Source organism: Zalophus californianus, chromosome 6 (genome assembly GCF_009762305.2).
Source record: "Zalophus californianus isolate mZalCal1 chromosome 6, mZalCal1.pri.v2, whole genome shotgun sequence".
NCBI lineage: Eukaryota > Metazoa > Chordata > Mammalia > Carnivora > Otariidae > Zalophus > Zalophus californianus.
In genome coordinates, this window is record NC_045600.1 from 44,031,482 (window position 1) to 44,057,003 (window position 25,522).

Sequence of the window (25,522 nt, forward strand, 5' to 3'; positions counted from 1 at the left end):
CGGGGGGCCTGCTTCTCCCTCTCCCACTCCCCCTGCTTGTGTTCCTGCTCTCGCTGTGTCTCTCTCTGTCAAATAAATAAATAAAAGATTAAAAATAAACAAATAAAATAAAATATAGCTAGGAAAAATTGAAGAGTATGATAAAAGAATTCCCTAAATGATGAAATGGCAAAACATGAAGTAAGAAAAATAAGATCAATACGATCCCACAATGTATCTTCAATTTATAAAAAGTGTCAATGAGCCCATACGGTAATCACCGAGATGGAATGAGTTTTATTCTATTTATTTTTAAATTAAATTTCTCTTTGTTCTTTGGAAGACCCCTAAGAAAGAATTAAAGTCATGGAATATTACTTCTTATAGTTGGAACTGCTCCAAAAAGAAAATAAAAATTAATATAGGGCCCAACAGAGCCTGATGGCATGCTCAGGTTAATGATGAATTATTGCTAATTTGTTTGGGACGACAAGGTTACAGAGACAGATACTGGCAGTTGCCCAGCCGACGGTCATCCTCCTTTTTTTACTTAGTTTAATGGAACCCTCATTTTGTTTTGCAACAGCAACAGGGTAACTGACAGAAGCCATTTTTCTTTACTGGCAGTTGGTCTGAGAGTGTTCTAGCCAATGAAATAAGGAGAAATCTCCTGAGGCACAGGGGTCAGGGTGGCATTTCCCCGGGAAGTTTTCCTAGAGGGACAAGGGAGAGGCAGTGGTTTTGACCTCCCTTTTCCTGCTGTGTCTGACCACTTTATGTCTGGAGCTACAGCAGCTATCTGTAACAAGGTGGAGACACTGAGAATGACTAAGGAGAAAGTTGGGAAGAGCCTGGGTCCTTGACGATATTACTGAAGCCCGGGGCCATGCCTACAGTGCCGTCTCTAGACCTCTGGTTAAATGAAACGGGAAGTGTCTGCATCGTTTCAGCCTGTGGTTCTCAACCTTGGCTGCACATGAGAATCATTCTCAATGCCTAGGTCACACCCCAGACCAATGAGATCAGACCTCGCCATGTGGGAGCCAGGTTTCCCAGGTAATTCCAATGTGCAGCCAATTTTGAGAGACACTAGTTCAAGCCACTTTTAGTAGGATATTCAGTTTCTGGCAGGAAAAAAAAAAATTTCTGCATGGTACAGGTTTTTTTTTTCTCTCCCTCTTTTTTTAAGATTTATTTATTTTTGAAAGAGAGAGAGTGCACAGGGTGGAGTGGGGCAGAGGAAGAGGGAGAGAGAAACCCAAGCAGACTCTGCACTGAGCACCGAGCCCGATGCAGGGCTCAACATGGGGCTCGACCCCACCACCCCGAGATCAGACCTGAGCCTACGAGAGTCTGAGGCTCAACTGACTGTGCCTCTCAGGCGCCCCCGTACAGTTTCTGATTGAAAACATTTATTTTCAGCCAGATAAAACTCAGATCCCCAAAATGGTGAAAAGATCAGAACCAGTTTGTTTTCTCATCAGCTTTGGTTCATCCATCTGTGAAACATTCATAACATTGCAGTTAATTTCCACAAATACTTGGATGACTGGCTGGGACAAATGTACAGTAGCAGTTGTGAGGCTAAAAATAAAAATACACCCAGAACAACAAAGAAACATGGTTTTGCACGTCTCTGCTAAGCTGTTCCTTTCCCTTTGTCTTTCTTGTAATTTCCAGTTTGCTTTTTTTTTTTTTTAATGCCAGTACTTCTGGCAGGATGGTGGCCACCAGCCTTGCAGGCAGCAGCGTCTCTGAGTTTTCCAGGTGTAAAGTAATTAACCAGAGGGCAACAGGAGACTCCTGCATGAGGAATTGTTTCATCAAGATCATAAACATTGTCATCCCCTCTCACATCTGTGCTCTTATTGAGGGGATAGGTGAAAAACATGAGCAAGCAAACAAAACAAAAACAGGGCATGGCAAAATTTTCTATTGCTACTGTTTCAAGAGCTATCAAACTGCTGAATTACTGACTACACAATTTTTTTCCTTTGTCTCTAGAGATCCTATTAAATAATGGAAAATAAATGAAAATAAAAAGCAAATCTACAAACTTGATGATGAAGTGGGAGGGGTGGGGAACATCTATGTATGAGATAATTGAATAAATTTAGGAAGACCAAAAAAAGGGAGGGGGGATGCCCAAGGAAGCAAGGGCAGGGAAACTATAGTCTAGACCAATTTTTTTTCTTAATCTGCCTAGGATTCACCAAGGGAATGTCGTTTACCTGCAGATTATGATTCAGTAGGTCTAGAATGGGGCATGGAGTTCTGCATCTCTAACAAGCTCCCAGGTGATGCCACCGAAACTGTTCTGGTTTGTGACCACACAGTAGGTAAGGGAGAATACATAAGGAGGGGTTTCGATCCCGGAGGGGCACGGCCTGCCCTCTGAAACCTTAGAGAGGCAGGAATGAGATGTGAGGCTGGAGCCAAAGAGATTAAGTGCAAGTCTGTATTTTAAGGGTTGAAAACTCATAACCTCAGAGGCCAGACAAGGAAAGGGAAGGAAACTGTTCTGTTGCACATTACTGTAGAATTTGAGTGCATTTAGCCAATTTTATAATTTTTTCAGTAGAGGACAGAAATCCAGAATTTATGTGAAATCTCCTGAATTGGTTTCATTCTTGGCAACTGATTAAAATGGAAGGTTGCTGTAAAGAAAGAAAACAAATTTTCTATGGAGAACCAGAGCAGTGCATTCTGGCATCTTGGGGGTTCCTGTGTGCTCACAAAACCTGAGAAAGAAGGGGTAAGCCAAAGATGCCCAGGCAATGACTGATCAGGGAGTAGTGAGAAGTTGGCAAACATGAAGATTCCATTAAAGGATTTGGTGGAGGTGAAATGTAGAATCCCCATTTCAATTTGACATGGGTAACATTCTCCACTAAGTGACAGGTGATCATTATCTTGGCCTTGTGGAAAAGGACTCCTAGCAGGCTACTTGCTCTGCAATGACTCATGTTTACATCATCATGGAAATGTAAACTCGTATTAGTTTTCCATTTGTAAGATGAACTTAGACAAATAATGGACATTTGAATGGTGGTTATAGAACAGGATGAAAATGTTATAAATTGACAATGTAAAAGTAAAGAGGGGTGCGCCTGGGTGGCCAGTCGGTTAAGCACCTCACTTTGGCTCAGGTCATGATGCCAGGGTCCTGGGATCGAGCCCTATGTCGGGCTCCCTGCTCAGTGGGGAGTTGGCTTCTCCCTCTCCCTCTGCCCCTTCCCCTGCTCCTGCTCGCTTGCTCTCTCTCTCAAATAAATAAATAAAATCGTTAAAAAAAATAAAAGGGCGCCTGGGTGGCTGAGTTGGTTAAGTGACTGCCTTCGGCTCAGGTCATGATCCTGGAGTCCCTGGATCGAGTCCCGCATCCGTCTCCCTGCTCTGCAGGGAGTCTGCTTCTCCCTCTGGCCCTCCCCCCTCTCATTCTCTCTCTCTCAAATAAATAAATAAAATCTTTAAAAAAATAAAATAATAAAATAAAAGTAAAGGGGTAGCCCTTAGATGAAGGGGAGAGGGTAAAAAATTAGAATGCTAATATCCTTTGCTTACAAAGTGGGAGAGCTTCTATGGAACAAAAGTGGAGACTGAGTATGTTTGTTGAAGATACAGAGGTGACCAGCAGAAGAACAAGAATACTGATATCTCTATGGGAGAGAGGGAGTAAATGGGCTAAATTCTTGTTTTTCAGAGTAGGAAGTTAAAACGAAATGTCCAGAGTTGATTAGTAAGAAATAGCAGAAGTGTATTATTTAGAGATGTGTAGGTTTGGGAAGAACCCAAAGTAAAAAGGACTGGTTAAGATATTTATTGCCTCTGAGGAGCAGAGTTGAGCGCAGAACTATAGCATTCCATTATAAAGTCATCTTTTCTATTTGATTGTTTGACCATATGTGTTGATCACTTTGATAAAATATAAATGTATGTATCTGTGTGTGTATACTTTAAAGTATATATTAAAAACATACGCTGAGTTATAAATTATAGGAAACAAGTACCAGTTCACATGAAGGAAGTGATTGTAAAGAAAACACGTTGATGGGCATCTGGCTGGCTCAGGTAGTACAGTGTGACTCTTGATCTCAGGGTCATGAGTTTGAGCCCCACATTGAGCATAGAGTTTATTTTTTAAAAAAGGAAGAAAACACATAGAACTCATACACAGTATTCAGTGACTTAAAACGAGAGAGATATGATGAAGCAAGCACAATAAAATGTTAACATTTAGGGGATCTCATAGAAGGGTATATGGGAATTCTTTGTGCTATTTTTGCAAATTTTCTTTAAAATTATTTCAAAATAAAATGTTTAAAAATTTTTTCATTTTATTTTTTTAGTTTTTCTCATCTTTTAAAAAAGGTTGCATTTAAATTCAATTTCGTTAAAAACCTGAAAAATCTAGTAGTTTTTCTTCCTCAGCCCCATACAAGACATTTTAGAATCTTTGGAAAATACCTTATAGTAAATTCTAAATGTGGGCTCCATTATAAAATTTTATTTGGAATAACATCTAGACATTTGAAGGCTAAAGAAAAACAACATGTCCTGCTCTTTGCAGGAAAGCATCTTGTTTGTCTGGTGGCGCTTCAAGATTTGCTTGACAATTGAGAGGAGCTGGCCTTAGCTTGCCTGAAGGCACTGAGCTGACCAGCGCAGAGAGTCACTGTGTCGCTGTGCTGTGGTCTGTGACTACCAAGGAGATGGTCTGGCAGTGCCTGACAAAGGCAAGCTGGACACTGCCTGGATCAGGAGTTAACATTTTCCATTTGTTGTATGACTTACATTTCTTTAGGCTGCCCCCTACACTTGGGGCAAGATCATAACCTAATTTAAAATCTGTTACTAAAAAAATCCAACAGTTCCTTTCCCATTTGTTTTGACTGGAAATGAATCTTGTTTAAAACATACCCTTCATTTATCAGTAGCATTTATTGATTGCTTAGCGTATGAGAGGAACTGATCTCACATCTTGAACGAGGTTCTATTATCATCCACGTTTTACAGAAAAAAAGGGCTGAGTTTAGAGGATAAATAACTTATGCAAGGTCACATCACTAATATAGCTGTACTTTAGATTTTTCCAAGTACAGAATAAGGAAAAGTACCTTGAAAGTAAAGACTAATTTACTTATCTATACCTGGTACAAATTTAAGACCCTGGCAAAGGTCATCTGAGAGTGATTATCCTTGAGTGATAGTCGATAATGATGTACTCTATTGTTAATAAGAGATTTATCAAATTAACTGGATAGTAAGCTACTTTTTTTATTTTTTTAAAGATTTTATTTATTTATTTGAGAGAGAGAGAATGAGAGATAGAGAGCACGAGAGGGAAGAGGGTCAGAGGGAGAAGCAAGACTCCCCGCTGAGCAGGGAGCCTGACGCGGGACTCGATTCCAGGACTCCAGGATCATGACCTGAGCCGAAGGCAGTCGCCTAACCAACTGAGCCACCCAGGCGCCCAAAGCTACTTCTTTTTAAAGTGGCTTCAAAAATTTTGTTGTAACATGGAAAAATTCATATAATACAGAGGTAAACGAACAAAACGGTTGCCAATGGAAATATAACAATGTGAAACAAAAATAACCACCTGTGTATAGGAAATTAAAAAGACTAAAAAGAAATACAGCAAATTGATGACAATTGTGGTGAGGTTATAGGAGATTTTAACCCTATCAAAAATAACTGTCATTATTTTTTCAAATAAAAAACTGTACATCGTTATTTAAAAATATGATTAATTTGCTTAGCAATCACAAAAAAACCACTTTAGTGAATACCAAAGTAAACATCTTGCCTACAAGAATTCAGACAACGTAAAGTTTAAAAAATTCTATTTGGAAGGATAAAGGGAATTTAAAGTGAAGGATATTTACACTTAAAACATGGAAAATTTATATACTATTTGCTAAATGGTTTGGCAATAACTTGACTGTTGTTTTGCCTTAAAGGTACTTGCCAGCCTGTTCCCAGTGGAAAGAATGAGAAAATGTCAGGGTAGACTCTTGTGCGGGAAAATCAGATTATTTCTTGGGTGTCTCTTGATCATCAATAGTTGTTGAAAGTCCTGCCTTTCCTTCCGGTCAGAAAACCCTGGGAGTAAATCTGTTCTGCTCTGTTTGCACGGCGCAAAAATACCTGCCCAGCTGCCTTCAAAGAGACTATGGTGGCCTTGGCTATGACTCTTTGCTCAGTATCATAAAATCTCAAGAGAAAGACAGTGTATAAACATAACATTTACTCATTTCCTTTGAGTAGGCATAATCCTAATGTTTGCGGAAGGTTGCAGTCACTTGATGCAGAAGCCAGGTGACAATAAATGACAAAGGAAATTCACCTGAATTGGTTCAAGATGTGTGTTGCTGGGAAACTATGTCTAGGGGCAAATAATTATATTGATTCCTGGAAAATGGTGACAGTATGTAAGTGAACAGACAGGTGCAGCCACACAAACACCCTTTAGGCTTTTTGTTCTTAGAAAGATGAAAGGCTTGCCCTTATTTTGTTTAAAGCTGATGGAAGATTTTAAGGAAAAAAAGAATAAAGCAAAAAAAACAGCAAATAAAAAATTATTTGCTGTTGGGCGCCTGGGTGGCACCGTTGTTTAACCATCTGCCTTCAGCTCAGGTCATGATCCCAGGGTCCTGGGATCGAGTCCCCCATCCGGCTCCTTGCTTTTCAGGGAGCTTGCTTCTCCCTCTGCCTGCTGCTCCCCCTGCTTGTGTTCTCTCTCTCTGTCAAATAAATAAATAGAATCTTAAAAAAAAATAAATGCCTTCTTCTGTTAGTGTTGCAAGAAGGCTTACCGATCAAGGCTTGATTAGATCAACTGCTTTGATTAGATCAAAGCTTGCCACAGTTTTTCAACGGAAAAATTTGTTTAACTAGCAGAAACTGAATTGTCATTTAAAATGGACATAAGCAGGCCTAAATGGTGGATGGATCAGACTAGAGGGAAAGATTTCAGGGTATCTCTAGTAGGACATGGGAACTAGGTGAAGCGCTGTGTAACAGTAAAATTGATCCTCTTCAATTACATGAAATATAGGTTTTCACACCTTCTAGTTACTTCCGCCTCTGATGCTAATAACAGTATTTCTCAAATTCCCATGTGGGCTCTTAATGACATGTTGTGCTTCTGAACAAATTATTGGAATCTTTAAAATCTGACTTCATTCTTATTGATTTCTCAATTGCATGCCTTTCAACAGGCTTTGAACCTCTAAAATGGCCAACAAATAACAACTGTCATTCACAGGGTGCCGAGAATCTCTCAGGCACAGTACTAGGCTCTTACGTATGTCATTTCTTTCAACTTTAACAAAAGTCGAAAAGTGGAAATCTCAGTCAATTATCACTGCACCCGTCTCTCAACTAAGACCCTCCCCTCTCTCAAAGATAGCCAATACCTTAACTCCTAACATCTCAGATGAGTTCTCCTTGTTTGTAGAAGTTATATCAATGGGATCATATCATGTATGTTATATTTAAAAAATTTATTTCAGTAACTTTGCAAGGAGGATATTGTTAGTCCCATTCTCCAGAAGATGAAAATGAAGTAGAGTGGTTAAGGAATATGCCCAAGGTACAGAGCTTCTAATCAGTGGCTAAATTGGAATTCCACAGACCTGTCTGGATGCCAAACTGTGTTCTTTCTCTACATCATTGCCAAAATCAGAACGGACGGCTTTCAGAGCCTCTTGTCTCAATCTCTGCCACTGCTCACAGATTTCCATGTAAAGACTGTATTAGCCTAGAGCTTAGCTGTGACTTTCTCTTTTGGCTTGAGGGAGTGTGGTGAGGGGATATGGGGTGAGAGTTGAGTTTCTCTGCCTTCTGCTCATTTCTTGATTTCTGTTTGATCCTTATTTAGTTGGACGCCATTCTTGGCCTAGCCACAAAAGGGCCTGTTCTCTTTCATGGTTTGAATCATATTTAAGGTAGGTGATTACAACATACAAGGTTGGGAATATTTTTGTACACCCCTCCAAGGTTTTGGTTGTATGGGATGGCTCCTGGAGCTTTTAAAATACCCTCAGAAATAAGGACAATCATGACAGCCAGATGGTACTTGAATGACTGAAGCTTGGAATATACTGTTGAAGCACATGCTCCTATCATGTTAGCATTCTGAAAAGTTTCACTGTTCTAAGTAAGCTATATTTCCCAAACTCATTCACAAATGTTACAACTTCCTACTCCTATATAATTCTGTGTAGATTTCAATAAGAAGATACATATATATAATTGATACACACACACACATGCAGTTTGGAAATACGCTTCATTCTTTAAGTAATCACTGATATCATTAATATTAGGTATATAACAAAAGTGAAAAGGGCAGATGTTGGCAGGTGTGGAAGAAGCCAAAAGAAGAGGAAAGAAACAGGTCAAGTAAAACCAGGGAGTCAAGAGAAGGAAATTGACTTAGCTGTGGAGAAGAAAGTTTATACAACTATCCTTTTAGATTCTTCACAACTTTGCAAATATACAGACCCATGTGATGCCATTTCCCAAGACCCAGGACTTACTGTGGTTGTTGGGATATATCCCCTTTTCCAATTTCGTTGAAGCCTCTCTCATCTCCCCCACACCTCATAGTACATGGAAGCCAAAGACAGCTCTATTTAGAGTCTGAAGTTTGGGAGTAGAGGCTTCTTATCCATTGGAAACTGAGGGGCACTGAGGCTTTCCTGCTCAAGAATACCTCCCTACCAGCCTAAAATTCTAACATTTTTTGTCTCTAGGCTTTCTCACAAAAATGTAAGTCTGATGCCTGAACAGGACTGCACATTAACTCAGAATTTTTTCTGGGACCTCATGGGTATAAACATATATAACATTACTATTAATGATCTCATTCCTTAGATTTAGAAAAGCAATTTGTACTATACAGATGGAGGATGAAGAAATTGTTAGGGCTTTAGATTGTTAAAGTAATTAAACAAGGAGGCCATTAGACTGAGGTAGCTTTAATGCCTTTGTGGCCTGCATAAGCAAACCAAAACCTAAGCCTGTAAATGACTCAAGGTAAAGAAATCAAAACCTAAGGACAACCAATCACAAACAGCCAACTAGGCTTTCCCAAATAAGGCAGCTGCTTAAGCTATAGCCAATCAAATAATTTCCTTGCTTTGTTTCCACATCTTCTCTATAAAAAGTCTTTTCCCTGGCTCCTTTTGGTGGAGCATTCCTAACCACATCCAGTTTAGTGCTGCCTGACTGGGATCAATTTTTGCTCAAATAAACTCTTGAAAATTTAATATGCTTCAGTTTATCATTTAACAGTATAAACTCAATCCATACGTCTTCGGTTAGGAGTTTCCTTTGTGGACCAAGCTTTTCCATGGATATTAAGTGATATAGAACTGCAACAAATAGCTACAGGCTGGTTGAGGAAACTTTGGGATTGTGACATAATATAAGTGTAGAGGGAAAATGTTAGTTTGAGTTAATACAGAATTCTTTTTAGGGGAGAAAGTTCTATAATAAGCAAAATATATTTTAGGACTATAAAGTACATGATCATCAGGGCTTAGCTAGGCTGAGCCCTAGAGTATAGATGACCTAATTAACAAAATAAATGGACAGGAATGTAATGGTTGACATGGTGGGCAAATAGAGCTAATCCTGAAAAGAAGGGAAGTGGTGGGAGAGGGACCCAGCACCTGAAGAGAGATGGGAGCTTAAGCAGGGCTGAGTGGGATATGGCCCAAGGTTGTCTGCTATTTTTCTATTATCTAAAATGATGTCTGTATTTTTTGTACTATGTCAGAGAATTCTTACTCAAACTGTCATAGTAGTGGTGGGTGTTTGACTGCTAATATAGTAATCACTAAAAATTTGACTTGTTACTTATATCCATTGTGATTAGGTTTAACTTCATATAGTCCAAACCCCTAAATAGCAATGGTATGAATACACAAAAGATTAATTTTCTTTCTTGTAAAAGCCCTGAGGTAGATAGTGCAGGACTCCTATAGTTGCTCCTCAGTTATCACGAGCCAGATACCTCCTATTTTTCCAATCTGCCATCATTAGTGCACTCATTCTGAAAGTTACCTCATGGTCCAAGATGGCTGTTGGAGTGCCAGTCATCACCTCTGAATCCCAGGAAGGGTAAGGGGAAATGGCTAAAGAGCTTACATCAACTGTATGTCCCTCTTGATTAAGTCTTCCCATCCTTCCAACAACTTCTGTTTGCATTTCTTTAACCAGAACTACTACAACATGTTTCTGGGTGGGGGAGAGATTCAGATAAAAATTTCACAAAAAGAAATCATGAATAATGAGCATGTTTTGTGTTTTGTTTTGTATTGAACTTCTGTTCAGATTAAAGTTCCATAATAAAGGAAGCGCTAAGTGCTAAGAAGCAACTTCCTTGCTTGATGAATACCTAACCATCTTTAAGATGCATATCCAATGCCTCCTTCTCTATGAAGCCCTTTCCTAACTCAACCATTATTTCAAATTACTGTTTCCTCTGAACTCCCCAAATATTTCACACTTAACCTCTTTAATTGTATTTATTACACTATATTATAATTAGATTTACCCGTCTGTTTCCTTTAGTAGATGAGAAGGTCCTTTTCCCATTATCCTTTGTACTTCTCCAAAACCTAATATTATACTTGGCATATAATGGAAAATCAACAAATGTTAGTTGAGAATGAAAGGAAGAAAAAAGTAGAAAGGTAGTTGTAGATAAAAACTCAGGAGCTCTTGGAAAAGTAACAGGGTAACATATTTTAAGTATAACTAGTGTAACCAACCATCCTGGTTTGCTCAGGAATGAGGGGTTTTCTATGCTTTCAGTGCATAGAAAACGTACACTGAATCAAACAAGAAAAAACTAGAAAGTCAAAGGGAATGGCAAGATCATTTCTCTAATGGTGGTAAACAGTCCTTGACAGCTATAGAAAGGAATCTAGAGGCTTTGAGACTAGAGATCATCAGAGAAAGGTCTAATTCCAGGAAAGATTAAACAAGAGTTCTTTTTATTAAAATGTGGGATTTTCTTTATTCAATACAGAGTTCGACAACAATGATATCAGTTAAAGATTGATGAATCAGATAAATCATGCAGGATGCCAACATCATACGATTGACATTTGCATCTCTTTAAGTCTGGCTCTGAAGTCTAAATTATGTATCCCAGTTGTATTAATTAGGACATAAGTCCTGCTCCCCATAATGGAGGTCCAAAATACCAGTGGCTTAGACAACAGAAGAATGTATTTTTCTCTCAAGTATATGATTGGACTGACAATAGTGGCTCTGCTCCATAAAGTCACTAAGGCTCCAGGCTCCATCTCTCTGGTTGTTCCATTACCTATAGGGGATTGCTTTGTCTACATAATCCATTAAGCCCCTATGTTCCCATTCCAGGCTACAAGAAGGGAGATGCAATCTCAAAGTTGAATACATTCCTTTTCTTAATATCCCTTGTCCAGAAATCAGTGTCTTCATCTAAGTGTGAGGTTGTCAGGAAGGTATCTTCATTGAGGGTGGCCATATACCCGGATTAACATTAGGATTCTATTACTTTAGAAGAAGGGGAGAATGGAGACAGAGACATCTAGAATTCTCTGCTACCTAGTAACCAGCAAATGTTTATGCCTTACTGTTATAATAAAACAAATTCACAATTTTGTTTTTTTTAAAGCATTAAGTATAAACATTAATCATTCCTACAGAGGGCCTGCCTCCATGGGCCATGATGCCCAGCCCATCCACCTCCTCACAGGTGGGTAGAAGGAGAAATACACAGCATGGTCAACCAAAGACTTTAAAAACCCAAACTCATAAGGTAATAGCAACTATCTCAGAGGCCAAGATCAGAATGAGGATGATGACGAAGAATGAAGAAAATTAATACTAAAGTAACATTAAAGTGTGGTAGTCAAGAGCTAGAACACTTGGATTAATCCTGGCTCTGTTACTCACTCATTCTAGTTGTGTGATCTCGGACAAGATGCCTAACTTATGTGTGCCCTCTATACCTACAAAACTATTATAATAATAATAGTTTCCCACTGACAGAACTAACATAATAATAATCTTATGTTATGGTGTTGTAGTGAAGAATAAGTCAGTTGATAAATTTCTTAGAACAGTGCCTGGCACATGACAGCATTAAAAAAGTGTTAGGTAGCGTTATTGTTTATTGGTTTTGGCTAGGACTGACTATCAGAAAGTCCAACTTATGTATGTATGTATGTATGTATTTTTTAAGTAAACTCTATACCTGTACCCTCTAAACCATGGGGCTCAAACTCATGACCCTGAGATTAAGAGTCACATGCTCTACCAACTGAACCAGCCAGGTTCTCCTCCAACCTCATTATTTAATTAATTTGTAAATTGTTCACTTTCTTGAAGGAAGGATGATAAACTAGCAGATAATGGTAAAACCAACAAAAGCAAGGTTCTTATCTATGCATGTTCTGAAGGGAGACAAGAATAAGATGATAAGAGTGTCCCATTTAGTGATTCAACAAATTCCTTTTAGTTTTCATATGCCAGGCACCATGCAAAGTACTTGGAGTCATTCCTCTCATTTATGTGCCTTAACTAGAATGGATTCTATAATGTAAAATGCAAAGAAAATATAAAGGACCATTCTTCTTATCCAATAAGAAGTCTGAGGGTGGCAGAGCTGGTCTGGAGTGACTTGGCAATATTCTCAATGGACCAGATTCCATCTATCTTCCTAATCTGCCACCATAGTGCTGACTGAAGCACAGCAAGCAAGGTAGAGCAGAGACAGTTTGATCAAATGCCTTGCCAAAACAGGGACCACTAGCTTTTCAGTCTCCAACAGGTGGATCTTTAGAGCCCTCTGTCCGAACACTTAGTTTCCAATTTTACCTGCAGCATTCCATTTACAGGTACCAAATTTTCTATCAGCTGGGATTTGTGTTTGGCTTTTAATGATAGGGACTCAAATACTAATGGCACAAATTGTTTCACTTTTCTCAAGTAATGGGAAGCCTGGAGGGGGAGGTGGTCCCAGGCTGGAATGGAGGCTATGCTGTGCTATCAGGGACTTAGGATCTTCCTATCTTTCTGCTCAGCCATCCCCAGCATGTACTTGCGGCTTCCTGGGAACAAGATGACTAATCCACTTCTAGCGTGGCTTCTGCACTCCCGGTAAGAGAAAGAATGTGAAGGACATAAAGTGCCTATTGGCTGAGCACCTATCCACACCCTTTGAAAGGTCTTTCCCAAGAGTGCCACCCAGGGACTGATAACTCTTTGGATAGAATGATGTCATAAGACCACTGAAGCTTCCGAGAGCTTGGAAAATATGTGTTTTTAGCCAAGTCCAGGCACATTGGCTCTCTGAACTAAGCTGGAGAGTTCTCAGTAAAAAAAGAAGGTGAGAGAGAATACTGGGTAGGCATCTAGCAGTGACTGCCAGAAATCAATGGTCAACCCAGTGCAGGGCTTCATCTTGCCATAAGGCACCTCTCTTATGAGAGATCATGGCTGCCCTCTACATGTGATTCTGCAAAGGACCAACCACAGTCTTGAAAGCATCAGATCATTACAAATTCTAATGTATCTTCCCAGACACCTCTTCGGGTAATAAAGATATTTTCAATATATATAGAATTCTTTCGCTGGTTATTTAACAAGTTAGTGGAATTTAAAAATGTATTAAAATTGCTTCAGATCCATCACTGTCATGAATGATGTTAGGAAATATTTGCCAGAAGCCAAACATTTGAACAGCTTTAACCATGGCATCAGAAAAACTACAATTACATTCAGGAAAGAACTGCTTGATGTGTGACATTAAAATGCAGTTCCCCAGGCAACTGAGAGGAAGATACATTCAATAACAACAGAGCTTCCATAAATGGCTAAGATCTTACAGAATTTGCAACACCTTTTATTTATTTTTCATTGACAGTTAAATTACCACTTGAAAGCGTCTGCCGACTAGAAAACAAATCCTCTACTCTGGGTGAACTAAGCATCCTCCAGAAATAAGTACCAGGCTAACTGATAGAGGAGGTCAGGAAAAGCGGAAATTCTAGGATGGTATGTACAGCCTTACCATCGCACATGGCTGTGCTGGAGACGGCGCTCTCTAGATATATTTGGGTCAGTGTCCTGATCACCTTTATCTCGGAGGACGGAGCACTGCCTCATTCTTTCCATCACACATGAGTTTGCCAGCCTTTCTTGTTGAATCATGCCGTTTCTCAATGCCTGGTCGGGAGCTCAAAGTATGGGCATTTAATAAGAAATGTTATTCAGTGAATAGGTATGAGTCTGTACCTCCACAACCAGAGGTTGTACAAAGTGCATTTGAAAAGATACCAAACTCACGGTATTTACACAGTTTTACCTCACAACCCATTACTGAAAGACTTGAAACAAATATTCTTCTTGATTTATGTTATTTTAACTTCTGATTAATTTTCAGTTAATCCTAAGAGATAACACTAAGCTTTTCTGGTCTGAACTTTAGGTTCCCTTGAGTAAATCAGCACTTAAATACTCCTTTTCCAAGGGATCTTGTGATAATTAAAATATTCTCTTTGCAGTTTAAACACCTTTACTGTTAACAACGGCTAACATTTATCACTCAATTGTTATGTATCTAGTGTTGTTGCTAAACTCTACATGGATTGTCTTACACGCATACAACAAGCCTATGAAGGTCTATTATTGTACCACCCATTTTTCCAGATGAGGAAACTGAGGCTTTAAGAAGCTAGGAGACTCGGGACACCTGCGTGGCTCCGTCGGTTAAGCGGCTGCCTTCAGCTCAGGTCATGATCTCAGGGTCCTGGGATGGAGTCCCACACCAGGCTCCTTGCTCAGCGGGGAGCCTGCTTCTCCCTCTGCCTGTTTCTCCCTCTGCCTGCTGTACCCCCTGCTTGTGCTCTCTCTCTGACAAATAAATAAATAAAATCTTTAAAGAAAGAAGTTAGGAGACTTGCCCATGGTTACCAAATTGGTAACTGATGGAGCCAGGGCATGAACCCAGAGAGTGTGACACAGGTTTTTTTCTTAACCACTATATGACATGGCCCTTATTTTTTCTAACTTGTGAACTTACATAGTTTTACTTAAAAAAAAAAAAAGATTTATTTATTTATTTTCGAGAGAGAGAAATCGTGCGTGCGAGCAGGAGGAGGGGCAGAGGGAGAAAGAGAGAGAATCCCAAGCAGACTACCCGCTGAGTGCAGAGCCCACAGTGGGGCTGGATCCCAGACCCTGAGCTCTAGGATCATGACCTGAGCTGAAATCAGGAGTCGGCTACTTTAACCAACTGAGCCACCCAGTTGTCCCATACATAGTTTTACTTTTTAAGTGGCAATGGTCTCTAGAATTCTTCTGAAACCAATAATAAAAAAAAGCAGATATGTTGTAGAGGTAGCAACATCAAAGAACTTGTTGAATGAATGAATGTAAGCTCCTTGTTTTGTTTTCTTTTTTGTTCACTGCTGCATTCCCTGTGCCTTGAACAGAGCCTGACATGGAGTAGATGTTCACTAAACATTGGTTGAATGACACCTGATCTTGATGGCATGATGGGACCGGTGGGGCCACGGAAATGGAACCCTTCTCTGAAGCTTATTGACTCAGCTGGAGCAGATTACAAGCTTAATTTTTGTTAATCTCTGAAACCACAAATATTTTTTTTTTTTTTTTTTTTTTTTTTTTTTTTTTAACTTTTTATTTATTTATTCATGAGAGACAGAGAGAGAGAGAGAGAGAGAGGCAGAGGGAGAAGCAGGCTCCCAAGGAGCAGGGAGCCCGATGCGGGACTCGATCCCAGGACCCTGGGATCATGACCTGAGCCGAAGGCAGATGCTTAACCATCTGAGCCACCCAGGCGCCCATGAAACCACAAATATTTTGCACATTGTAGGCTATAGACCAAAAAGGGCCCCCTAAACATACCCAGAAATTGACTAAAATCCTGAAAGAATCAGCTCAAAGTGAAAGCATTTGGACAATTTCATGAAACTTTAAATTTCTCCTTCTTGGCTTGGGATTCTCAAACTTAAAATCCACATCTGGTTTTGGATTCAATATAGAGTAGGGGAAATTGTCTTTAGGGGTCTTCTATTGGTGTCTATTGAACATAGACAAAGTTACATGGAACATGGATGGAAAGAGGTTTGTTGCATTTTACAGTGGGTATGCAGATGGTCCTGAGCCAGGGCAGTAGCTGAAGGAAGGGATCCCAGGATTGAAGCCCCACTCTCACCACCGTCGTCAAGCAGACTGAAGAATGCTTCATATCTAGCTCTCCCCGTGAATTCCACAATCTTAGCACAAGTTAAGGTGGTGACATCATGTGTTGTCTGGCTTTTTTCATACCTACTCAGGAAGCAGGAACTTGGACTTCGCTTTCTTTAACCATAGTTCCTGTGTTGCAATTAACATGTAGCTCACCCAGAGAAGAAACATGGCTATAACAGCCTTTCCAGAGTGGTATTTACCTGATTGCCCACTCTGGGCATCGGGATCCAATCTTCAGTTGAGGTACTATGTGGCTTATTCCATACTTGGGACTTCAGTGGAATTTATAACTGAGCCTACCCTATAGAATGAGAACCGCATACGGTTTATTGGAGTGGTAACTATGAATACCATGCAGTGGCATTCTAATATGAATTTTCAGCTCTTCGCTAAAAGCTGGTTGAAACCCTTTGCCAAATGGCATCCTATCAGAAATTCTATTTTTAATAGAAACACATTCATTTTATTTGAACTTAATAGGAAGAAAAGGGATCTGAAGCAAATCTGAAGGAAGATATTTTAAAAAATCTGTATTAGGTTTCTCCAGAGAAACAGAACCAATAAAATATATAGAGAGATATATATATAAGAGGAGATTTATTATAAGAATTGGTTCATGTGGTTATGTGGCCCAAAAGTCCCAAAATCTGCCTTCAGCAAGCTGGAGGGCCAGGAAAACCAGGGCTGTACTTTCAGTCTGAGTCCATAAGGCCTGAGAACAGGGGTGGGATGAGGGGGGCTGACGATATAAGTCCTCATCTGAGTCAGAAAGCCCAAGAACCAGGAGCACTGATGTCCAGTGTTTGAGGGTAGGGGAAGATGGATGTCTCATTCCAAGCAGAGAGAGTGAATTTACCCTGCCTCTACTTTGTTGTTCTATTCAGGCCCTCCAAAGGTTGGATGATGCCCACCCACTTTGGGGAGGGCAATCTTCTTGACTCAGTTCACCAATTCATATGCTACTCTCTTCTGGAAACACCCTCACAGATGCACCCAGAAATGTTTTACCAGGTATCTGAGCAACGCTTACCCCAGTCAAGTTGACACATAAAATTTCTCTGTGGTATTTCTTTAACAGGCCCTCTAAAGTTAAAAAAAGAAATTACAAAAACCATGAAGATTTTTTTGATTTTTTACCAATATGTTTCAGTTTATTTTTATTTTTTTAAAGATTTTATTTATTTATTTGAGAGAGATTGAGCGAGTGAGCGAGAGAGACCATGCCAGTTGCGGGGGGGGGGGCAGTTGGCAAAGGATGAAGCAGACTCCCCACTGAGTAGGGAGCCAGAAACAGGGCTCCTCCATTCTGGGACTCCAGCATCATGACCTGAGCCCAAGGCAGATGCTTAACTGACTGAGCCATCCAGGTACCCCTAATATGTTTCAGTTTAAATAATATTATTGACTCCTTTTTATGAAGGGTGAAGACTGCCCATCTCCCTTCTCCAATTCTCGGTTTTGGTTAGTTGTATTATTCTTATATTGTCCGGGTTCATACTGTTCATGTTCTGTTCTGTAACAATGATTTCAAAGTGATTTAGTATTGGCTTTGTATTTAGAATTGTTTTTTTATATTTAAAAAATTTTAATTGGTTTTATATTTATTTATTTATTTTAAAGGTCTTTTCCTTTTTTTTTTTTATAGATTTTATTTATTTGACAGAGAGAGACACAGCAAGAGTGGGAACGCAAGCAGGGGGAGTGGGAGACGGAGAAGCAGGCTTCCTGCCGAACGGGGAGCCCAACGCGGGGCTTGATCCCAGGACCCCAGGACCATGACCTGAGCCGAAGGCAGACGCCTAATGAGGGAGCCACCCAGGTGCCCCTTCATTTTATATTTAAATATTTACGATAACTTCTTCATTCTTGAGTTCTTTATTTTGATTATCCCTTAATTAGCAGGATCTCATATCGAGTGGTTTTCTCAATAAGAAACTTGTATGAGTTGTGTTTTCTGAGTTCATACATGTTTAAGACAGTGTACCCTTGGACTTAAATACTCTCTTGAGTAGGTATAACTTACTTTCTTTAAAGCTATAAAGCTGTCTCCTCCAAAAAAAAATCAAATTTTTTTTTAGCAATGACTGTTGCTGTGGAAAAACCAGAGGATAGCTTGTATCCTTACTCGCAAAACTTTTTAGGCAATTTGTTGTTTTGTTTTGTTTTTCCGTGGCTGCTTGAAAAACTCAATCCTTGAAACTGTCTTTAACCTTGAAGTTTATCCAGCTTGGCGTTGAGCATTCTGTCTCAAATTTTTCTAGAACATATTGTTCTAGGAAAGTTATAGATATATTTTGCAAATTTTATTTTTAGTTTTTAAGAGAAATATCCTTTTTATTGAGATATAATTCAGATACCATAAAATTCATCCTTTTAAACTGTACAGTTTAATAGTTTTTAATATATTCACAAAGTTGTACAAATATCACCACAACTTCCAGGAAATTTTCACCACCCAAAAAGAAACCATACCCTATTAGTGGTCACTCCATGGCAACCACTAATCTACTTTCTGTCTTGATGCATTTGCTTATTCTAGGCATTTCATACAACAGAATTACACAATATGTGGCCTTTTGCATGTGGCTTTCTTCATTTAGTATAATGTTTTCTTTTTTTAAAGAAGATTTTATTTATTTATATGACAGTGAGAGAGCACAAGCAGGGGGGAGCAGGAGAAGGAGAGGGAGAAGCAGGCTCCCTGCTGAGCAGGGACACTCCCCCCCTCACCCTGACGTGGGGCTGGATCCCAGAACCTTGGGATTATGACCTGAGCAGAAGGCAGATGCTTAACCATCTGAGCCACCCAGGTGCCTCTAGTATACTGTTTTCAAGGTTCATCCATGCTATTGGATATATCAGTACTTCATTTTTCTGGCTGAATAATATTCCAGTGTACATGTATACCACACTTAGTATCACACTTAGTTTATCTATTCATCAGTTGATGGACGTTTGGGTTGTTTCCACTTTTTGGCTATTGTGAATAATCATGCTATGAACATTCATTTACAAGTTTTGTGTAGGCATGTTTTTGTTACTCCTAGGTTTCTACTTGCTGTGGAATTGCTGGGTCATATAGGAATTCTATGTTTAACTTTTTGAGGAATTGCCAGACCATTTTCTAATGCAGCTGCACTACTTCATAGTCCCACTAGCAGTGTATGAGAATTCCTATTTCTTCATGTTCTCAGAAACACTTGTTATCATCTTTTTGAATACAGCTATCCTAGGGGTTGTGAGGTAGTATTCACTCATACCCTAATTTGCATTTCCGTGAAGGCTAATAGTGTTGAGCATCTTTTCATGTGTTTCTTGACTAGGTGTATACTTTGGAAAAATGTCCATTCAAATCCTTTGTCCATTGAATTATTGCCCATCGGTTCTTGGTCTTTTCATTGAGTTGTTAGAGTTCTTTATATATTCTAGATACTAGTTCCTTATCAAATGCATGATTTGTAAATATTTTCTTCCATTCTGTGTGGGTTTTATTTTCTCTTTTTTTGGATGGTGTCCTTTGAAGCACAATAGTTTTAAATTTTGGTGAAGTCTAATTTATCTTTTCTTTTTCCCTTTGTTACTTCCACTTTGGGTGTCTTTTTTAAGAAATCTAATGGGCTGATCCAAGGACATGAAGATGTCTATATTTTCTTCTAAGAGTTTTATAACTTTTGCTTTTACATTTAGATCTTTGATCTATTTTGAGTTAATTTTTGTATATGATGTGAGTGACCCATGATGTTATATTAGTTGCAGGTGTATAACATAGTGAATTGACAATTCTATTCATTATACAGAGCTCACCATAATAAATGTAGTCACATTTGTCACCATATGCTATTATAATATTACCGACCACATTCCCTAGGCTATACTTTTTGCCCTCCTGATTTATTGATTTTATAACTGGAAGTTTATACCTCTTAATCCCCTTCACCTATTTCACCGACCCCCCCACCCCAAGTCCTTTTTTTGCTACATGCAAGAGGATTTCCACTTGCCCTAGTACCATTTGTTGAAAAGACTTCTTACCCCATTTAATTGTCTTGGCACTCTTGTTGAAAATCAATTACATATAAATATAAGGGTTTCTTTCTGGTACAGAAATATGCTTGTATTAAATGTTTGACTACATTCTCTCCCATTTGCTGAGTTCTCTATCTTCAGAACCCTAATTATTCTTATGCTAGATCATCTTTGTCTTCTCTAAAAGCTTTCATCTTTCTCTCTTTTCTGCATTCATTCACCTGCCTTTCTTCATGTCAGTAATTATATTTTCTGCAGTGTCTATTTTATACCTGATTCTTTTTAACAAATTCCATAATAATGATGGTCCTCAATTCATTTCCTTAGATCTGTAACTCCTTTTTCAATTTTATTACTCTATTATCTTGGTTTTTTTTATCATATTGAACTCATGTTTTTATTGTTTTGTAGCATAAAAAATTTTTGAGGAATTTTCTTCTGTTCCATGAGCTTTATTTCCTACTCAGCTGCATTTTTGTCTTTGTGTCTTCAATATGGTATATTATTTCCACCTTTGTTTAGTTTAGTTTTGTTTGGCTGTTGTATGTTCGCAATGGTTGCCGTGCGGTTTCACTGTTCCATCCATGCCTGATATTACTGAGGATGACTTCTTTGTGTTCCCATTACTGTGGAACCTCATTTGTTTTCCTGACTCTGCTACAGTTTGGGACTTGAGGTGACTGTGATATATCCTTTCTTCTATAAGGGACTGTGAAGGTTGGGACAGTGTTCATCTGTGGTAGAATGTACTCTTCATTAGTATCCCTCTTTTTAGTACATGCTAGTTCTTTTGAGGTGTTATTTAAGATCCTCTGCCAGGGACATGTGATATTTGGGGTATATCTACCCTTCTCTTGTGAGGTAACTTTGGGCTGTGGACACCTTCCTTAACTCAGTATAGAGCCCTTGATCATTCGTTTCCATCTCAGAGAGTCAGCTCAATGTTCCATTTTTCTCTCCAAAAGTTGTTCCATTCCTCCTCAGTCAGAGGAAAAGAAAGGTAAGGGCTCAATTTAGTTTGCTTCTCCTGACATTTGGGGGGATTTAGTGAGACATCTCAGGATTGCATTGACTTCACAGTTCTTCTGGAAGTTAGGAGTGGAATAAGGACACTTTTCTTGTGCATCTTTCCACCTTAGTCAAGAATACCCTCTAAAGTTTGAATCTCAAATATAAAATCTTCATCAAGTGCATTTAAAGAAATTTACTTTCTTTTCCAGTTACCGTTGCCAAATGCCTAAGGTTAGTTTATCTGTTACCCTTGGTAAGTGACTATATATTTCTATAGCACTGCAGTATTCAATCTCTGATACTGTATCTCACTCATCTTCTTCTCTGTTCTGCTACTGTCCTAAAAATGGGAGAATTAAAAAAAAAAATCCTTGATTTTTTGATAGAAAGCCACTCCCAGATTGGGTCCAAAGTGAAAATGGGTCCCTTACTGGGTTAGAAACATAGATAGATGTCATTACAATTTCTAGCTGTGAATGCTCATAGTTTTACTGTTGAAATATTTTGTGCTAATAAATTCTGTGGAGTATGTCCCTCCTATTTTAGTTTATTCCTCCTTCTTCTCTCATTTCTACTTATAACCACCCCTGCCAACAACCTACATTTCGCCGTTAAACTGTTTATATAATAGTGATTGTAAAGCTTCCTTGTATTACCTTTGGGCATTTGGCTGAAAAGTACTGCCTCCATTTAACAAGTAAGTATTTTATAGAACAAATCCAGAGACTTTGTACTATTTGGTAACAAAAATGCTGATGCCTCAGTGGCAGTGTTTATAAGAAAATTTAATTTTTAGGGTAAAAATTTAAGTAGAAATTGTCTTTGGAGAATACGATATTAGTTAACGTTTACAAATGCTTTTAAAGGAAGGCACAAGGTTGCCACTAAAAAAACATCTTATTGAAAATGTCCCCATTGAATCCTTCCACTTTTAAAAGTACCTCACTTGGTATTTTTGTTTTCATTTGCTAAATACAAGGCCATTCTTTAATGTTGTCTCCATCTATGCTGACACATTTTGAGACCCAGTGGATAACTCTGACCAGAAAATATCAGTAGACAGTGGGCAGTGCAGTTACAGGGAAAAAATGTTACAGGACCTTGCTGAAGGGGGAAAAACCTTACAAAAATATTAGCAGACTGACAAAGAACCCAAGGGATGGTCATATTTCTTGATTTATGTAGTTTGGTATTTCATGCGTATAGAAATTCAATAATTATCTTTAAAAACCACATTGGCATGAATACTTCTTCTATTGTAGACTAAAGGTGCTGAGGAGGCCAAGGAATTTCCATATTTCTTTCCTTGATATTTAGAACAGGGCTATGCCTGGAGCAGATATCCAGTAAATACTAATAATTGTAATGACTGAGCTACTGTATTAGTATAGAATAGTTTCAGGGGCTTCTTTCCTGGTTTGTCTGATCCGAAACTTTTTAAAAGCTGTATATATGTCAGAAAGCCAGCATTAGAAACTCTCTGAAGCAGGGGCACCTGGGTGGCTCAGTCGTTAAGCGTCTGCCTTCGGCTCAGGTCATGGTCCCAGGGTCCTGGGATGAGCCCCGCATCGGGCTCCCTGCTCAGCGGGAAGCCTGCTTCTCCCTCTCCCACTCCCCCTGCTTGTGTTCCCCCTCTCTCTGTGTCTCTGTCAAATAAATAAAAACTTAAAAAAAAAAAACTCTCTGAAGCAAATCATATATTAATTTGATACGTATTTTAAAACTTACCGTTGGCATTATGAAATAATTCCTCAAGTGAGGAAAAAAGCCCATTTTTTAATCTTAAAGAAAACAGTCAAAGCAGATGTCACTGGTTCCGAGTCCAGCTGATCAATAACGTTTCACAATTTGTACCAACACCAGGGGAAAGGAGCTTACTTAGCACGTCACTCTAAAACGATCAGTACCAAATTTCCACAGAGCGCAAATGGGTTTTTAATGAAAGTCCTAACTTTTCTTCTCTTGTAAATCAATTTCTCTCCAGGGTCAAAGCTCCGACCCTCACAAATACCATCCACCTAGATACAGAGACTCACGCGAGTGTAACTTCGTGTAACACTCTCCCTCAGAGCGGCGAGAGGGTTCTCGTTGGTGGCAGGAGCGTCGGACGATTTTTAACTAACCAACGCCAAGAGTTTCGTGTCATATTATTCTCTTGCCCTACAAACATTAAGAGCTGGTCTTCCTTACCCACAGTCTTTTCCCCTCGAGGCCACCTGTTTGGTCATCTTTCACAGAGCGAGGGGACCAGAGCACTTCAGAGGCAGCGTTTTCTTCGCCTAAGAGGAGAGGGCTGACCGTGCGCCCCCGGCACGCATCCCCACGACAAGGTTCCAGCACCCGACGCCTGCCTCCTTTTGGATTCGGTTCACACTGCAACAACCCAAGTGGTCCAACCCCCTCCTCCTGCCTGGAGCCGGATGAGTCCCCAGCGGGTAAGCTTCGCGGCCCCCGGGGGCGGCCTTTCCGGAGCTCGCGGGGTCGATCCCCGGCCTCGCGCCCCTCCCTCGGGGCCGCCCCCTCTCAGGAGCCCCGCGGAGTAATGGCCAAGGGGCGGGGCGAGCGCCATGACGCGCGGAGGCTCCTGCCAATGGGAACGCCCCGCGGCGCCGGCCGAGCCTCCGGCAGATAAAAAGGAGGCACTGCCGAGCGCTCTAGCCTTCCACTGTCTCTGGCTGGGAGTGTGTCACTGGCCGGTCGCCTACTTTCCTCAGGTGATCCTGGCCACAGCCTATTGCCTGCGGCCGCCGGCGCAATTTAGTTGCAGTCCCCGAAGCGTCCCAGAGTCCCTCCGGAGCGGCAGAGGCGGGTCCATGGAGAAAGGTCTGGTGCGGGCGCCGGCGAAGCCGCGAAGCGCCAGGTGCAGTAATGGGTTCCCCGAGGGGGAGCCGCCGCGACCCGGGCCGAGCGGGCCGGCCGAGAAGCCGCCGCGGCCGGAGACCAAGAGCGTCCAGCCGGCGGACGGCTGGAAGGGCGAACGGCCCCGCAGCGAGGAGGATAATGAGCTGAACCTCCCCAACCTGGAGGCCGCCTACTCATCTATCCTGCGCTCGCTAGGCGAGGACCCCCAGCGGCAGGGACTGCTCAAGACGCCGTGGAGGGCGGCCACAGCCATGCAGTTCTTCACCAAGGGCTACCAGGAGACCATCTCAGGTCAGTGCGCCTGCCGGCCGCGTGGGCGCGGGCTGCTCCGGTTTGCGGGACACGGAATAGGTGGCCGCGGGAGGCGCGCGCCGGTTCCGGGAAGTTTCCGGAGTTGCCTCACTCTTGGCAGAGGACAGAGTGATGTCACCTTCCGAACCCTGCCTTCGGCCCTGAACCCGCTGTCCCGCCCAGGCGAGGGCCTTGCGCCCGAGGTCTGGCTCAGCCCGTCCCTGCGGGATCCTCCGGGCCCTGCGCGCAGCCCTCTCCTTGAGCCTCGGGTTGCGGGTCCGCGGTCACCGAGCTAACTGGCGGGTGGGAGGCAGGAGCCCCTGTCGCCTGAGTTCCCAGGGCCGGATGCTTGAAGCACGTGCCGAACCCAGACTTGCCAGGATTAGGATCACCTGGCGCCTGTGGAAGGGAGGGCTTCCTAGGTCGTTCTTCTTCTTGAGGTCTAATTTTTTGGTAGGTCTGGGGTGAAGCTTTGGCTTCGTCTGCTTGGAGCGCCGGGGTGATTCTTTGTGGCAAACTCGGAGGCCCGCACGCTCACTGACTTGCCAGGGCACCCGGGTCTTTGGAAAGTTGTAATTCTCTTTTGTCCACTTAACTCCATCTCAGGACTTTCCCAGGATTTGGCACAGCTCAGGGGATGGACTTGCCGAGAGTTTGAGGCGTGAGGTTTCTCTGGCTGGTTTGCTGTTTGAAGCCCTCGCCCCCATTCTAAAAGCTCAAAAGCAATAAAGTGACTCGCCGGGAGTCGGGGAAGTTTACTGGGCTCTGGGACCCCGAATCGGAGTACCTCCAAGCCGGGTTTGCCCAGTGCTATCCGTGCCTAAGGCGGGTCAGTCTTTCCCCCAGAAGACTGGAAAGCTGTAGGGGATGGGGGAGGGAGAATGGAAAATGAGGACTTCGCTGCCTATTTGCTGGGTGAAGGGTGCCGTTCTTTACAAAAAAGAGAAAGCGTCTGACTTCTGCAACTGGGACCAAGGACGTTGTTTTCCAGCTTAAATCTTTTGTGCCTCTTGGTGACCTTTAGTTATTTGGCCTAAGAAACCTCTGACTTCACCGTTTCTTGAGGAAG

The 25,522-nt window shown here is 41.0% G+C and overlaps 1 protein-coding gene across 3 annotated transcripts in view; it reads left to right on the forward strand.

Moving 5' to 3' along the window:
* The first annotated feature begins 23,740 nt into the window (after window positions 1–23,740).
* The window catches only part of GCH1 (GTP cyclohydrolase 1), a 47,400-nt gene continuing 45,618 nt past the window's right edge, over window positions 23,741–25,522 (forward strand). For 2 of the 3 annotated variants that reach the window (XM_027570760.2, XM_027570759.2), the window contains exon 1: window positions 23,741–24,453. In XM_027570760.2, coding sequence (XP_027426561.1) covers window positions 23,868–24,453 — 586 coding nt within the window. In that variant the 5' untranslated portion in view covers window positions 23,741–23,867. The remainder of the gene's footprint in view (window positions 24,454–25,522) is intronic. The other variant, XM_027570757.2, reaches the window with a different exon arrangement.